Source organism: Eubalaena glacialis, chromosome 7 (genome assembly GCF_028564815.1).
Source record: "Eubalaena glacialis isolate mEubGla1 chromosome 7, mEubGla1.1.hap2.+ XY, whole genome shotgun sequence".
Taxonomy (NCBI): domain Eukaryota; kingdom Metazoa; phylum Chordata; class Mammalia; order Artiodactyla; family Balaenidae; genus Eubalaena; species Eubalaena glacialis.
In genome coordinates this window covers 55,897,876-55,913,511 of record NC_083722.1, presented here as the reverse complement: position 1 = coordinate 55,913,511, position 15,636 = coordinate 55,897,876, and the positions used below count along the sequence as shown (strand labels likewise).

The 15,636-nt window shown below is 34.7% G+C and overlaps 1 protein-coding gene across 11 annotated transcripts in view; it reads left to right on the top strand.

Moving 5' to 3' along the window:
- Positions 1-15,636, top strand: part of SLC4A7 (solute carrier family 4 member 7) — a 136,209-nt gene that overhangs the window by 52,050 nt on the left and 68,523 nt on the right. For 8 of the 11 annotated variants that reach the window (XM_061196439.1, XM_061196435.1, XM_061196434.1 and 5 more), the window contains exons 4-7: positions 8,931-9,069; positions 9,619-9,779; positions 11,847-12,035; positions 14,502-14,870. In XM_061196439.1, the coding sequence (XP_061052422.1) occupies positions 8,931-9,069; positions 9,619-9,779; positions 11,847-12,035; positions 14,502-14,870 (858 nt within the window). The remainder of the gene's footprint in view (positions 1-8,930; positions 9,070-9,618; positions 9,780-11,846; positions 12,036-14,501; positions 14,871-15,636) is intronic. The other 3 variants (XM_061196443.1, XM_061196441.1, XM_061196442.1) reach the window with 2 other exon arrangements.

The following is a 15,636-nucleotide window of genomic DNA, read 5'->3' as shown; positions in this document are numbered from 1 at the left end:
CAAAGTTAGCAGAAGGAAAGAAATCATAAAGATCAGATCAGAAATAAATGAAAAAGAAATGAAGGAAATGATAGCAAAGATCAATAAAACTAAAAGCTGGTTCTTTGAGAAGATAAACAAAATTGATAAACTATTAGCCAAATGTATCAAGAAAAAAGAGAGAAGACTCAAATCAATAGAATTAGAAATGAGAAGGGAGAAGTAACATCTGACACTGCAGAAATACAAAGGATCATGAGAGATTACTACAAGCAACTCTATGCCAATAAAATGGACAACCTGGAAGAAATGGACAAATTCTTAGAAATGCACAACCTTCCAAGACTGAACCAGGAAGAAATAGTAAATATGAATAGACCAATCACAAGCAATGAAATTGAAACTGTGATTAAAAATCTTCCAACAAACAAAAGCCCAGGACCAGATGGCTTCACAGGCAAATTCTATCAAACATTTAGAGAAGAGCTAACACCTATCCTTCTCAAACTCTTCCAAAATATAACAGAGGGAGGAACATTCCCAAACTCATTGTACGAGGCCACCGTCACCCTGATACCAAAACCAGACAAAGATGTCACAAAGAAAGAAAACTACAGGCCAGTGTCACTGATGAACATAGATGCAAAAATCCTCAACAAAATACTAGCAAACAGAATCCAACAGCACATTAAAAGGATCATACACCATGATCAAGTGGGATTTATCCCAGGGATGCAAGGATTCTTCAATATATGCAAATCAATCAATGTGATACACCATATTAACAAATTGAAGAAGAAAAACCATATGATCATCTCAACAATTGCAGAAAAAGCTTTTGACAAAATTCAGCACCCATTTATGATAAAATCTCTCCAGGAAATGGGCATAGAGGGAACCTACCTCAAAATAATAAAGGCCATATACGACAAAGCCACAGCCAATATCATTCTCAATGGTGAAAAACTGAAAGCATTTCCTCTAAGATCAGGAACGAGACAAGGATGTCCACTCTCACCACTATTATTCAACATAGTTTTGAAAGTCCTAGCCACAGCAATCAGAGAAGAAAAAGAAATAAAAGGAATACAAATTGGAAAGGAAGAAGTAAAACTGTCACTGTTTGCAGATGACATGATACTATACATAGAGAATCCTAAAAATGCCACCAGAAAACTACTAGAGCTAATCAATGAATTTGGTAAAGTTGCAGGATACAAAATTAATGCACAGAAATCTCTTGCATTCCTATATACTAATGATGAAAAATCTGAAAGAGAAATTATGGAAACACTCCCATTTACCATTGCAACAAAAAGAATAAAACACCTAGGATTAAACCTACCTAGTGAGACAAAAGACCTGTATGCAGAAAACTATAAGACACTGATGAAAGAAATTAAAGATGATACCAACAGATGGAGAGATATACCATGTTCTTGGATTGGAAGAATCAATATTGTGAAAATGACTATACTACTCAAAGCAATCTAGAGATTCAGTGCAATCCCTATCAAATTACCAATGGCATTTTTTATAGAACTAGAACTAAATATCTTAAAATTTGTATGGAGACACAAAAGACCCTGAATAGCCAAAGCAACCTTGAAGGAAAAAAACGGAGCTGGAGGAATCAGACTCCCTGACTCCAGACTATACTACAAAGCTACAGTAGTCAAGACAATATGGTAGTGGCACAAAAACAGAAATGTAGATCAATGGAACAAGATAGAAAGCTCAGAGAGAAACCCACGCACCTGAGGTCAACTAATCTATGACAAAGGAGGCAAAGATATACAATGGAGAAAAGACAGTCTCTTCAATAAGTGGTGCTTGGAAAACTGGACAGCTACATGTAAAAGAATGAAATTAGAACCCTCCCTAACACCATACACAAAAATAAACTCAAAATCGATTCAAGACCTAAATGTAAGGCCGGACACTATAAAACTCTTAGAGGAAAACATAGGAAGAACACTCTTTGACATAAATCACAGCAATATCTTTTTTGATCCACCTCCTAGAGTAATGGAAATAAAAACAAAAATAAACAAATGGGACCTAATGAAACTTCAAAGCTTTTGCACAGCAAAGGAAACCATAAACAAGATGAAAAGAGAACCCTCAGAATGGGAGAAAATATTTGCAAATGAATCAACGGACAAAGGATTAATCTCCAAAATATATAAACAGCTCATGCAGCTCAATGTTAAAGAAACAAACAACCCAATCCAAAAATGAGCAGAAGACCTAAATAGACATTTCTTCAAAGAACGCATACAGATGTCCAAGAAGCACATGAAAAGCTGCTCAACATCACTAATTATTAGAGAAATGCAAATCACAACTACAATGAGGTATCACCTCACACCAGTTAGAATGGGCATCATCAGAAAATCTACAAACAACAAATGCTGGAGAGGGTGTGGAGAAAAGGGAACCCTTTTGCACTGTTGGTGGGAATGTAAATTGATACAGCCACTATGGAGAACAGTATGGAGGTTCCTTAAAAAACTAAAAATAGAATTACCATATGATCCAGCAATCCCCCTACTGGGCATATACCCAGAGAAAACCATAATTCAAAAAGACACATGCACCCCAATGTTCATTGCAGCACTATTTACAATAGCCTGGTCATGGAAGCAACCTAAATGCCCATCGACAGATGAATGGATAAAGAAGTTGTGGTACATATATATACAATGGAATATTACTCAGCCATAAAAAGGAACAAAATTGAGTCATTCGTTGAGATGTGGATGACTCTAGAGACTCATACAGAGTGAAGTAAGTCAGAAAGAGAAAAACAACTATCGTGTATTAATGCATGTATGTGGAACCTAGAAAAATAGTACAGATGAACCGGTTTGCAAGGCAGAAATTGAGACACAGATGTAGAGAACAAACTTATGGACACCAAGGGGGGAAAACCACGGTGGGGTGGGGATGGTGGTGTGGTGAATTGGGCGATTGGGATTGACATGTATACACTGATGTGTGTAAAATTGATGACTAATAAGAACCTGCAGTATAAAAAAACAAACAAGCAAAAAACAACTAATACTAAACTTTCTTTGGGTTATTTGTATGGAAATATGTTAATATAAATGTTTCAGACATTACATGAAATTTCTAAAAATCTTATATGTTCTGGTATAATGTTATAAGTCATAATTCTGGTTATTACTTTAAAATGTATATTTCAGAAATAACTAAATTTCCTTGTCAATTACATTATTATGAACTTTCATCAAATCTTTAACCATGGTCATTTTTAAGTCTTTTGTCATTTACAGACAGTTCTGGGTGTACTCTGATGCTTTTGCAAAAATGTTCCTATAAAAGGTTTTCATCTTTAAGGAATTCATGGAAAAGACTCTGACAAGTACAGGTTTCTGGTAACTGACTATACTGCTGAACTGCATGAATAAGCATTTTCAGAACTCTAATGGAAAACTGGTGAATTCATAAAAGTGCTAACAAAAGATCAAGGTGAAAAAAAAATTAATTACATGGAACTGAGTGAAGTGATGAGGATGATTATAATTTTTGTGACTTTTTGTTTGAATAAAAAATAAAATAAAATAAAAGTAGAACTACCATACAACCTAGCAATCCCACTACTGGACATATACCCTGAGAAAACAATAATTCAAAAAGAGTCATGTACCAAAATGTTCATTGCAGCTCTATTTACAGTAGCCAGGACATGGAAGCAATGTTAAGTGTCCATCAACAGATGAATGGATAAAGAAGATGTGGCACATATATACAATGGAATATTACTCAGCCATAAAAAGAAAGAAAATTGAGTTATTTGTAGTGAGGTGGATGGACCTAGAGTCTGTCATACAGAGTGAAGTAAGTCAGAAAGAGAAAAACAAATACCGTATGCTAACACATATATATGGAATCTTAAAAAAAAAATGTTCGTTAAGAACCTAGCTGCAAGATGAGAATAAAGACACAGACCTACTAGAGAATGGACTTGAGGATACGGGGAGGGGGAAGGGTTAGCTTGGACAAAGTGAGAGAGTGGCATGGACCTATATACACTACCAAACGTAAAATCGATAGCTAGTGGGAAGCAACCGCATAGCAGAGGGAGATCAGCTCGGTGCTTTGTGACCACCTAGATGGGTGGGATAGGGAGGGTGGGTGGGAGGGAGACGCAAGAGGGAAGAGATATGGGGACATATGTATATGTATAACTGATTCACTTTGTTATAAAGCGGAAACTAACACACCATTTTAAAGCAATTATACTCCAATAAAGATGTTAAAAAAAAAAAGAAACAGATCCAGAAATGAGAAAGTTGATGGTGTTCGAAAACAAGCACGTTAAAGCAGTATAATATGTATGCTTTATATGTTCAAGAAGAGAGAGGCTGAAAATATATGGAAGTCCCACATGGAACTTCTACAGATGAAAAATGCAGTATCTGAAATGAGTAGTACACTAGATAAGATTAACAGATGATTTGACATTACAGAATAAAAAAGATAAGTGATTTTTGAAGAGATTGTGATAGAAACTAATCAAAATGAAACAAAAAAAGGCTGAAGACCAATAAACAGCATCAGTAATTTGTTGGACAGTATCAGGTGTTCTATCATATGTATAACTGGAGTGCCAGAAAAATTTCCAAAATTAATAAAAAGTCTGAACCAAGGAGTTCAGCAAAACCCAAGGGGAAGAAACAAGAAGAAAAAACCGCACAAAGTCACATAAAAATCAAACTGCTGAAACCAAGACATAACAGTCCTAAATGTATATAACAACAGCTTCAAAATCCATGAAGCAAAAACTGATAAAATTGAAAAGAGAAAGAGAGAAATCCACAATTATAGCTGGAGATTGCAACTCTCCTTTCTCAGTAATGGATAGAACAAGTAAACAAAAAATCAGTAAGGATATAGAAGACCTAAATAACACTGTCAGTCAGATTGATAGTCACATGCATAGAACATTTCACCCAACCACAGCAGAATACACATTCTTTACAATTGCATATTGAAGATTTAACCAAGATCATATTCTAGGCCATAAAGCAAGTCTTAATACATTTAAAAAGACTGAAAGTGTATTCTGTGACCACAAATAGAATTAAACTAAAAAGATATTAAGAAAAATGCCCAGATATTTGGAAATTAAGCACGAAGTTTCTCAGTAACCCATGGGTTAAAGATGCAATCACAACAGAAATTAGAAAATATATTGAACTCATGAAAATGAAAACACAGTACAGGCAGAAAATTGAGAGAAAATCTTGCAAAGTGAGGACACAGTTCTGACACACACAGGTTTCATTTAGCATGGTACTGTGCAAAGTGAGGACTGCCTACATAATAGAATTTGTTAGATATAGCTAAAGCACTGCTTAGAGAAAAATGTGTAGCACTTAGTTTTTATACTAGAAAAGAAGGGACTTCCCTGGTGGCACAGTGGTAGAGACTCCGCGCTCCCAGTGAAGGGGGCCCGGGTTCGATTCCTGGTCCGGGATCTGGATTCCACATGCATGCCACAGGTGGGAATTCGGGAGTTCGCATGCCACAACCGAGGAGCCCACCTGTTGCAACTAAGACCCAGTGCAAACAAATAAATTTAAATAAAGAAACTAATTTTAAAAACGCAGAACAAGAAAAGCCTAATCAATGATTTAAGCTTGTAACTTAAGAAATTGAAGGAAAAAATAGAGCAAATTAAGCCTAAATAAGTAAAAGAAAAGAAACAATAAAAATGAAAGCAGAAATGAATGAAATAAAAATCAGACCAACAGTAGCAAAAATCAATCAGACTGAAATCTGGTTCTTTGAAAAGATCAATAAAATTGAGAAATCTAAATAGCCAGACTGATCACGTGAGGGAAAAAGAGATACAAATGAGCAGCACCAGAAATTTTCAGTAAAGATTCTACAGATATTAAAGAATAAGGAGGGAATATTATGAATGATTTTATGCCAACAAAATTGATACTTCAGATTAAATGGGAAAGTTTCTTAGGAATACATGCTATTAAGCAGAAATGGGTAACTTGAATTATCCTACATGTATAAAAAGAAATTGAATTTGTAGTCTAAAGCATTCCCACAATGGAAATTTCCTCCAAAATGTCATCAAACATATAAGAAAGAAATAACAGACTCTGCCAGAAAATTGAAGATGAGGGAACACTTTCCCATTCATATTGTGAATCCAGCATTACCCTGATACCAAAACCTGATGAAGATGTTACAGTAGAATAAAACTACACACTAATTATTTCTCATGAGTATAGATTCAGAAATCCTTAACAAAATAAAAGCATATCTTATCCAGCAATACTTAAGAGGGATAATACATCATGATGGTGGTCATCTGAATAGTGGCCCCCACAATGTCCATATTCCTACTGTCCGGAACCTGTGAATGTTAACCTTATTTGGCAAAAGTGAATCTGTAGATGTGACTAAGTTAAAGGATTTTGAGAAGTGGAGATTATGCTGGATTAATGCAGATGGGCCAGATTTAATCACAAGGAGTCAGAAGATCAGAGAGGAGACGGTAGTTATAGTGATGGAATGAGGAGGCGTCCAGACCTAAGGAATGTAGGCAGCCTCCAGAAGCTAGAAAAGGTAAGGAAATGGATTTTCCCCTAGAGCCTCCAGAAAGAACCAGCCCATGATTTTTTAGCCTATGTAAAATTCATTTTGGACTTCCGGTCTCCAGAACTGTAAGAATAAATTTGTGTTATTTAAGCCACCAAGTTTGTGGAAATTTGTTATAGCAGCATTAGGAAATTAATACGATAAACAAGTGGAAATGCAGGGTTGGTTTAAAATTTAAACGTCTATCAGTGTAAATAAACATATTAATAGTATAAAGGAGAAAAACCCATATAATCATATCAATAAGACAGAAAAAGCCTTTGACAAAATTCCACCCCCCTAGTTTGCTAGGAGTTAAAATTCTGTCTTTAGATAAATTCTATTTATCTACATCTAACAAATTCTATTTATTTAGAATTTTTCTAAATTCTAAATTCTATTCTAGAATTTTATCTCCTTGCAAACTAGCAATATTAGAAAACTTCTTCAGTGTGATAGAGAGCATTTAGAAATGCTGGTGAAAGACTGAATGTTTTCTCCCTATGAATTGGGAAAAGGCATGGATGTCTTCTCTCACCACTTCTGTACAACATGGTACTGGCACACGTAGCCAGTGTAATAAGGCAAGAAAGAAATGAAATGCATACAGAAGGTAAACGAAGAAGTAAAATTGTTTTTATTCACAGTTACAGAATCATATGTGTAGCAAATCCTAAGCAATCTACAAAACTACAGAACTAAGTGAGTTTAGCAAGGTTACAGGATACAAAATCAGTGTACAGAATCAACTGTATTTCTATATAGTAGCAGTGAGCAATCAGAAACTGAAATAGAAAGCAATACAATAGCACCAGAAATATTACTTAGGGATGAATTTCACAAAAGATGTGCAAGACCTAATTGTTGAAAGGTTCAAATATTAGGAAGTTCAGTTACATTGTGTTTTTGTTTGTCCTGCATCGGTCTTAGAGTATTCCTTCATTATGAAGACCCATGTCGTGTACATACGGGACAAGTTTCAGATATGTTTTTCATACTCCCTCTTCCCCTGTTCTTTATATTTTCCTCTTTCTGGAGTTTTTCTTGTGCGACTTTTTTATTCTGTTTTCTATATCTCTTAACCTTGCGTGCTTTTCTCTTATTTGTCATTGATGCATTCTGTGTAACCTCCTCCTCCTTAGATCTGTCTTTTCCTTTAACAATTTTATTTCTAATTTACTTTTTTTTTTAAATAAATTTATTTATTTATTTATATTTGGCTGTGTTGGGTCTTCGTTGCTGCACGCGGGCTTTCTCTATTTGTGGCGAGCGGGGGCTACTCTTTGTTGCAGTGCACGGGCTTCTCATTGTGGTGGCTTCTCTTATTGTGGAGCATGGGCTCTAGGTGCATGGGCTTCAGTAGTTGTGGCACGCGGGCTCTAGAGCGCAGGCTCAGTAGTTGTGGCGCACGGGCACAGTTGCTCCGTGGCATGTGGGATCTTCCTGGACCAGGGCTTGAACCCGTGTCCCTTGCATTGGCAGGCGGATTCTTAACCACTGCGCCACCAAGGAAGTCCTTCTAATCTACTTTTTAACCTGTTTTAATATCCCTCTTGCAGCTATAAGTTCCTGGAGGTTTGTTTACTTAGATGTAAATTTTGAGTTTGACCTCCTCTATTATATTTGGAAGAATTTGATTTTGTTTTTAATTGATGCTTGTTGTATGCTTCAGTGTTTATTCTGGGACCCCTGGGGCTTTCAACTGTCCTGGACTAGAATGTATGCTAATTTCTCTGTTTGGGGATCCTGTACCACACAGGTAGTTTAAACTCAGATGTCATGAGCGGCAGTGACCTGTCTACCTCCCTAACCTCAGCTGACAGACTTTTGCTTCTCCATGATAGTAGGAAAACTTAGTTTTGAGTTTTCTCATCCTTTTTTTGGAACTTGCGGATTTCTGTTTTTACTCTTGAACTTAACTACATATTGATTAAATATTTGAAATGTTCTATATTATCTAACATTTCCATCTATTTTTGGTGAGGAAAAGGTCCTGTCTTATGCATAGTGTTTTCTTGTTTTTGGATGTTGCTTACTGTTATTTGTTTGATTTACATTAGTTTGTTAAAGATTAGTGCGACTTTAACATATAATTTTTCTTTTTCATCTGTGGAGGTGATCTTTCTGTAAAATTCTTTTGTTCTAGATTGTTGGTCCTTGTTTCCTTCCAGAATTATAGTATTTTAATAATAATGAAAAGAAATTTGTTCTGATGGAACATATTTATAACAAAAGCATTTCATTTTCAAAATTTAGAATTTACCTTTGTATTAATTGAGGAAAATTTTGAGTGTATATTTTTAAATTCTGATTTTGTCAAGACACACCATCCCAGAGAGTCCAGTTCATCCTGGGTACTGAAGATGATGATGAAGAACACATTCCCCATGATCTCTTCACGGAAATGGATGAGCTGTGCTACAGAGATGGAGAAGAGTATGAATGGAAAGAAACTGCCAGGTGATGATACTCTCTCAGTTTTTAACTGCCTTTACTTGGTTTCTTTTTGTAATGAGAATATAAAATTGAAATTGAGACATTCAGTGCTTTAAAACAATGAGTAGAGAATTTCCTTCTGTCTGGAAATTTTATCTTTATTCTCAAAATTTGTTTCCTTAAATAATTCTTAATACTATAATATAACAAAAGGAAATATTTTACTGTAGATTTTAATGTCTTTAATTAGAGGAAACAAGTTTAAAAAATCAACATCTTGCATATTTAAAGCTTAAAATAAGATTGGAAGCTGAAACTATGAATTTCCAGAGTTTGTTTCTGTAAACTTACTACAGTGATAGCTAGAATAGAAAGAGGAACTACAAAGGTAACTTGTGCCTATCGACATTATAGACCGTTAACCTAATTTGTAAAAATGTGTTTGTAGCGAAATTTTGTTTTGGTGGTGGTGATCTTTGTTTCTGTTTAAAAGAACAAGCTTATGTTTATCATATTAAAATAAACAAATGGAATCATTATTTGTAAAATATTGTTATACATTATACATTTCAGATGGCTGAAATTTGAAGAGGATGTTGAAGACGGCGGTGACCGGTGGAGTAAGCCTTACGTGGCGACCCTCTCTTTGCACAGTCTTTTTGAACTGAGAAGTTGCATCCTAAATGGAACAGTCATGCTGGATATGAGAGCAAGCACTCTTGATGAAATAGCAGGTGATAGCAAAGTGACTTCTTTATAGTTAAATTGTATTGAAGTTAGAGATACTTAAATAAGGAAAATAAAGTGGAATTTAGACCATTGATTTGACAGTTACATGTTGAGCCTCCATTCTGTGCAGGGCAGTATGAGGAGTAGACATATAAATAACCATTTTTGTCTTTGATAAGTTTGGAGTCTAAAAGATTAAATTAGAGAGATGTAACTACAGTTATCAAGAAGAAAGTGACTAGTGCCATAAGCAAGATATGGAGTCTGTTCTCTGGAAATGCAGAGGAAGGAGCTTTTTGTTTCTTTGTTTTCTGGAACAAGGTATCTGGGGAAGATACAGAGAGTACATTAACTATACAACTTATCCATAGAATTTGAACACATGGCGATAGGGAGCAGGGTGGTGCAAGAGAAAAGAAAGTATTCTAAGGAGGAGGAAGAGAAGGAAGAAAAGTCTAGAAAGTATAGACAGCTATGAATCTCAAAAAAGTCAATTCTCTGTGAGTATACAGATTTCTTGAGATATGTTAGAAAAATAAATTAGAGGTGGATTGTGACTAGCCTTGAATTACTGGGTTAAGAAATTGGATTTTATTTGGTAGGCATTTTGGCTCTCAGTGATTTTTAAGTTGGAGAATAGTATGATCTCGATGTGTGTCAGGGATATCATTCTGGCAAGAAGAGGTAGGGTGGCTTTGGATAAGAAGAGGTTAGAAGCAAGGAGGTCATTTATTCTCTTGGAATGTCTAAGCAAGAAGTGATGACGATCTGATGTCTGGTAGGTAGTAGCAATGGAAACGAAGGAGAGAAAATCGAAGGATACTGTGGAGGTAGAAAGAAGGAAAAGATAGCTGTGATAAAGCTATTTGGTCATTAACTGAAGTTGCTCAAAACCAATATTAAGTTCAGTAGTAATAAATTTGATAGTGTGACTACCATTATAGATTGCCCAATATAAAAACAAAAACTATTGTATTTGATCTTCAAGAGGACCATAAATTTATTAGAATTTCTCAGGCTAGAAATATCAATACGTTGATATTACCAGATTGATAGATTTGACCCTGTGCTGCAAATCTTTAAGTTATCAAAGTCCTTACTATCTTGTTTTATATAAATGACTGAAAAACTGAGTTAAGATTAGGAATATTGAATTTAGATATATTCAATATGTCTTACTTTGCTTTTTAATTATCACATAATACAATATAATATTTTAGTAAATGTATAATCCAGTGTTCATTTGTATGGTAGCCTGCAGTCATGGTGTTACTGTTAAGAGTTTACCTGCTAGGTTGATCCCTTCCAGTTTTCTCTCAGAGGAATCTTGTCATAGATTTGAAAGCCTAACTCTTTTATCTCAAGTTACTGCCACTTTTAAAAAATATTTATATGTACTTTATAAATTAAAAATAGTCCAGGCACCGCAGTAATGTATAAAATGTCATTGCCATCAATCTCCCCATTTCCCACACCTCCCTCACAGCCTGATATAGTCATCTTTCTAAAACTTATTACTTCATATTTTATCTATTCAGTTACTCACTGGTTTTTCTACCTCTGGACGAGTGAGAGCAGAAACTTGATCTGCTTAGTTAATTGCTGTATTCCCAACACATAATAGGTACTCAGTAAATAGTTAATGATTGAATGAATGAGTACAGATATTCATCTACAGTTTTGGGGAAAAGTATGAGGTGAAGCAAGAAAATACCTTCACTTCTTAGAAAGCCAATATTTGAATATCCATTTTAATAGAATTTATTGTATCATCAGTAAAGCACCTTCAACTATATAGGAAGGCTATTGGTGAATAACAGTAGCTTTTCAATAAATAATAGTATTTATTAAAATAAGGGTCTCTATTAATATGTTCATTTTTGTTGGATAATGTTCATATTTATATTTATGCATCCATTATTCAATATTAGAAGAGAATGATACTTTCTAGAGCTATTTAAGAGTTATTTTTCTGGTAAGATTTCACTTAAGATTTATTCTGTGTTATAGTCATCCAAGTGTTAGTTTATTTAATAAAAATGATTGTTATCTATGTATTTTTCTTTGCCTAGATATGGTATTGGACAACATGATCGCCTCTGGCCAGTTGGACGAGTCCATAAGAGAGAATGTCAGAGAAGCCCTTCTGAAGAGGCACCATCATCAGAATGAGAAAAGGTTCACCAGCCGGATTCCCCTTGTTCGATCTTTTGCAGATATAGGCAAGAAACATTCTGACCCTCACTTGCTTGAAAGGAATGGTGAGATAAGTTGTGGCATTCAATTTTTGCTAACACGTCTACACTAATGGCATTCCAGTGTGTTACAATTAGCATTCTGGAAAAGAAACATATTTCTTCTAGATAATTACATAGGCCTTTATCTTTTTAATTCTCTTTAAAATAATAATTTGTGCATTTAAAGATTTCATTTCTAAAATGTCTTTACAACGTGACAGAATTATCTGTAGAAATTACTTAGATGAAAAAATTAAGCATTTACTCTGTTAAAATGGGACATTTAAGTATTGGTAATATTTAAACACTACACTGTACGTAACCCTGAATTACTCTCCTTCTTGCTTTTTTGTTTCTGCTGAAGAATTCTTGTATATTTGATAAAAGAGCCATAAATTATTATCTATAAATTTAATCTTTTGAAAATTTTAAGTCTTGTGTTTGGGCCTTTAATATTAGATTTTTCCTAGAGATTTTTTTTTTTCTCCTGAGTATACTTTACTTGCTGGGCATAAACAAGTATTTTGGGGTTGGTCTGCTGATTTCACTGCTTTTTATTTACATAATTTGTGAAAGGTTTTTGCGCTTGTTCCTGTTTTATGCTAGGGATGATGCAGTTGATTTTTTCAAGCCATTGAGAATGGCACAGACCCACACACTGCTGCTCTCCCCTCTCATTCACGGTCTAGCATGGGTTATGTGGGACATGGGGAGAATGTGTTTTTGTAGCCATTTACCTATGTCACTGTCTTAAGGCTGGCATGCTATCACTGGGGTTCTGTTTTGGGTCTCAAAGATAGCTCTGATGACAGTGACTGGAAAAATCCAGGTGCAAAGAATTGGAGCTGGTTTTGAGGGTCACTGCTGCCTCTAGTTGCTACCATTACCCAAGGCTTGTGAGAATTACAGTGAAGAGGAGTGGAGGATGGGCCACAAATCCTTCTGCTCATCTTTTCTGTCTCTGAAGAGTATGGTTTTTAACTCTTCTACAAGCACGCAGTCACAGGTGGTAGGATTTAACATGTCTGAAGTTGACAGTACTTAGTCATCGTTTGCAGCTCAGTGTAAGATAATTAAGTCCATTTTCTTCTGAGCATTTGACCAATAAAACTCTTTTTAATCTATTTAAAATTGTACCTTTCTATATTCAAGGAACCTTAAGAATGAAAGAAATCTCTTATGGACCTAAGTTCAATCTGAAAGCAAGCCATCTATGTCACGTCTTTTTTTCACCTTTCCATGTATTGCATATGCTCTACTTTAGTGAAGTGAATTTGTTTGCCTAGAGAGACCATATTAAATCTTTCTTCCCCATATGCAGTGGTTCCTGATTATTCTCCAATTGTTAGTTGATTCCTTTTAATCATAAGACAATGGCTATTTTCTTTTAGATGCCATTTTAGCATGGGCATTCTGTTATTTTGTTATAGTTGTAATTTAACAATTTTTTCTGCATGTAGCTTATTTTTTAACTAAATAGTGGTGGTTTATGGATTAAAAGTTCATATTTTTAATATTTCTGGGATCTCTTGAGCATGTAGCTTTGATTACTTAGATCATGTGGGGTTGTTATATTTCTCATGCTTTTCCTGAAAAAACAATGTTATTCCATTAAGCCACACTTGATTAGAATAACCAAGTGTTTGAAGTATAACTATACCTGACCTTTTGAAATACTGTAGACTTAGCTTCCTCATCACTCTTGTTGGTAAGAAATACTTTATTCTTAGCTAGTTAAATTAAAGATTGTATGTATTTGTTTTAATGTATCTGCTGCATTAGAAATGGAAGCATATTTTAGGACATTTATTAATATCAGATAATGAGCTCAAGAATATGTATCTTTTAAAATTGACGTTTCTCTTTTGAAAAAAGAAATTCCTATAACTTGTCTTATGTTTTTAAATTTTACTTGAGAGTGCTATCAGTAGGCGATGCCCTATTGACTTAATGTTATTGATATCACCTTTAAGTTAGGAATTATTAGATACTGTTAATGTGGACTTTTCTTATGAGAGAGTATGTAGCAGTTCGGTGCAATGTAGATAAAATGCACTAAATATCAGTGCTGGTAAGTTTTGTTTTGGGTTTTATTTCTTAGATTATTTTTGTGTTATATTCTCATTTGCTATTTATCATTTTTTTAAGCAGCAGCTTTCCATTGATATTATTCTTTAATTTTAAAGCCACACTATTGGACATTCTCATTACTAACAGAATATCGTCCCCGACCATCTATCATTAGCATTGTTTTTTATTTTTTGTTTTGATTTTTGGATACATCTTCAGAGAACTAATTACAGTTTAAGCCATTTTTCAATGATTTTCTAATACTTAAAAATCTGATTGTCATACTAACCCTGATAGCATGAATTTGAAATTTTGGATCTTTTTTAAATCTTGCAGTTTATGGTGTAAATTGATTTTTTTGTGTCTCATTTGTCTTCTGCAGTGAACTTCATCACTTTTCATGTATTTGTTTTATCTCAGGGGAAGGCCTTTCAGCCTCCCGCCACTCTTTGCGAACAGGTCTGTCTGCCTCAAACCTTTCATTGAGAGGAGAATCACCTTTATCTCTTCTTCTCAGTCATCTTCTTCCTTCTTCAAGAGCTGGAACCCCTGCAGGCTCGAAGTGTACAACCCCAGTACCCACCCCTCAGAACAGTCCTCCTTCCAGCCCTAGGCTCAGTCGCCTGAACTCCAGAAGTTCCCAGCAGAGGCAGCTTCAGGCCCCAGAGCTACTGGTTTCACCTGCCAGTGACGATATTCCCACAGTAGTAATTCATCCGCCTGAGGAAGACTTAGAAGCACTGCAAGGCCAGGAGCAGAAGAATGAGGAAAATGTTGACATAACTTCAGGCAACTATTCAAAGTCCTCCATGTGTGGTGCTTTCTGCCTCTGGATCACTTGCACTTGGAATGCCTTTCAAGCACATAGCTTTAGCAGCATACATAGATAATGCTTATAATTTATTTTGACTTCTGCATGTTTTTTTCTTTATAGTATATTACAGAGAAGGATAGAATTATTAAAAATTTTAAGTTTTAAAAAGACTCCAAATAAGACTACACATAATTTAATTTTTTTTCAAAAATTTTCACTGAGATTTTACAGGTCAATGCATTTGAATGGTTCAAAAAAATGTAGACATTTTTACAAGTAATCTTTTAATTTGCCATGATTAAAAAAATGGTGGCCCTTCTTGTGCATTTCATTCCATAAGGTGAATGAACACATGTTTTACATAAAGTAAAATGGGGTGATATGCCTTTTATCTACTATTTGGTGCTTTTGTTCAAGGAATGCAGTATGTTTTAACCTTCCTAACAAAAATAGAATTGAATGTTCTTTTTCTCATTTTGTCTCTGAGAAGATTGAGGTTCACTAATGACTGCCTGGGATCATCATTATTTCAAGACTAGTTTTATAATTTGGAATAGACTTGTCCTTTATTTAATGCCATATCTATTTTTAATCCTAATTCACCTTGAAATTTTCAGGACTAGAGTTCCAATAGTTGTGGCTAGGATATATTTCTACGTGAATTAGAAAAATTATTTCTTAGTGGATAAAAGGTTTGTAACTCACTTAAGGGTTATTATATATTATTATAATTTTGGCTCT